Genomic DNA, 1,200 nt, shown 5'->3' on the forward strand with positions numbered 1-1,200 from the left:
TTTTTCTCATCCATAAATGGGGATAACGGCCAGGTGCGGTGGCTCACGCCTGTAATCCCAGCACTTTGGGAGGCTGAGGCGGGCGGATCACAAAGTCAAGAGATCGAGACCATCCTGGCCAACATGGTGAAACCCCATCTCTACTAAAAATACAAAAATTAGCTGCGTGTGGTGGTGGGCGCCTGTAATCCCAGCTACTCAGGAGGCTGAGGCAGGAGAATTGCTTGAACCCCGGAGGCAGAGGTTGCAGTGAGCCGAGTGCACCATTGCACTCCAGCACTCCATCACTCCATCCTGAGAGCGAAACTGCATCTCAAAAAAAAAATGGAGATAGCAACACCAACCTTGGTTTTTGTGAGGTTTAGCTTAGATAACGTGTTAAATTTCTAGTGCAGAGATTGGTATATAGTTAATAGTTAAATTTTGGAGATAACGATCTTGATTCCACAATGCATGTTCCCTTTATGCTGGACTGTTGGGTTAGACTTCAAAGGACTGTTTTCTTTATAGCGTTTTGCTGCTGACATCATCTCTGTTTTGGCCATGACCATGAGTGGGGAGCGCGAGTGCCTCAAGTATCGGCTAGTGGGCTCCCAGGAGGAATTGGCATCATGGGGTCATGAGTATGTCAGGTAAGATCTTTCGTCTTGGGAATCTGAAGGGGGCTTTGAGGCTCTGAGATAATTCAGAATTCTCTTGTGGAGTACCATCTGTCTTGGAGTATCAGTGTATTGAATTTCCCAGACACTGGATTCCTTGACCCACAGAGAAGTGCTTCCCCTGAAGCTGTGCTCCCTTAATCGTCTGGGTGTATCTGTAGGCATCTGGCAGGAGAAGTGGCTAAGGAGTGGCAGGAGCTGGATGATGCGGAGAAGGTCCAGCGGGAGCCACTGCTCACTCTGGTGAAGGAAATTGTCCCCTACAACATGGCCCACAATGCAGAGCATGAGGCCTGTGACCTGCTTATGGAAATTGAGCAGGTGGACATGCTCGAGAAGGACATTGATGAGAATGCATACGCAAAGGTCTGCCTTTATCTTACCAGGTGAGTGAACATGATAGGGATGGGTAGCAGGCATGCCCTCCTCAGCACCTCTCTCTCTCAATTGTGCCTCCTCTATTTTCCCAGAGCATTTGCTCAAGCATAACATCATGCTGTAGTTAATCTGTTGATGTCTGTGAGGTTTTTTTTTTTTTTTG

General features: G+C 47.9%; 1 protein-coding gene across 1 annotated transcript; it reads left to right on the plus strand.

The window, feature by feature from the left end:
* Nucleotides 1–510: 510 nt before the first annotated feature.
* Nucleotides 511–1,049, plus strand: LOC105509276 (26S proteasome non-ATPase regulatory subunit 2-like; the record flags this gene model as incomplete). Its single annotated transcript, XM_011938449.1, has 2 exons — nt 511–632; nt 821–1,049. Coding segments are annotated over 2 exons (351 nt in total), but the record flags the coding sequence as incomplete, so codon positions are not given.
* Nucleotides 1,050–1,200: the final 151 nt, after the last annotated feature.

Source organism: Colobus angolensis, unplaced genomic scaffold (genome assembly GCF_000951035.1).
Source record: "Colobus angolensis palliatus isolate OR3802 unplaced genomic scaffold, Cang.pa_1.0 Scaffold1727, whole genome shotgun sequence".
Taxonomy (NCBI): domain Eukaryota; kingdom Metazoa; phylum Chordata; class Mammalia; order Primates; family Cercopithecidae; genus Colobus; species Colobus angolensis.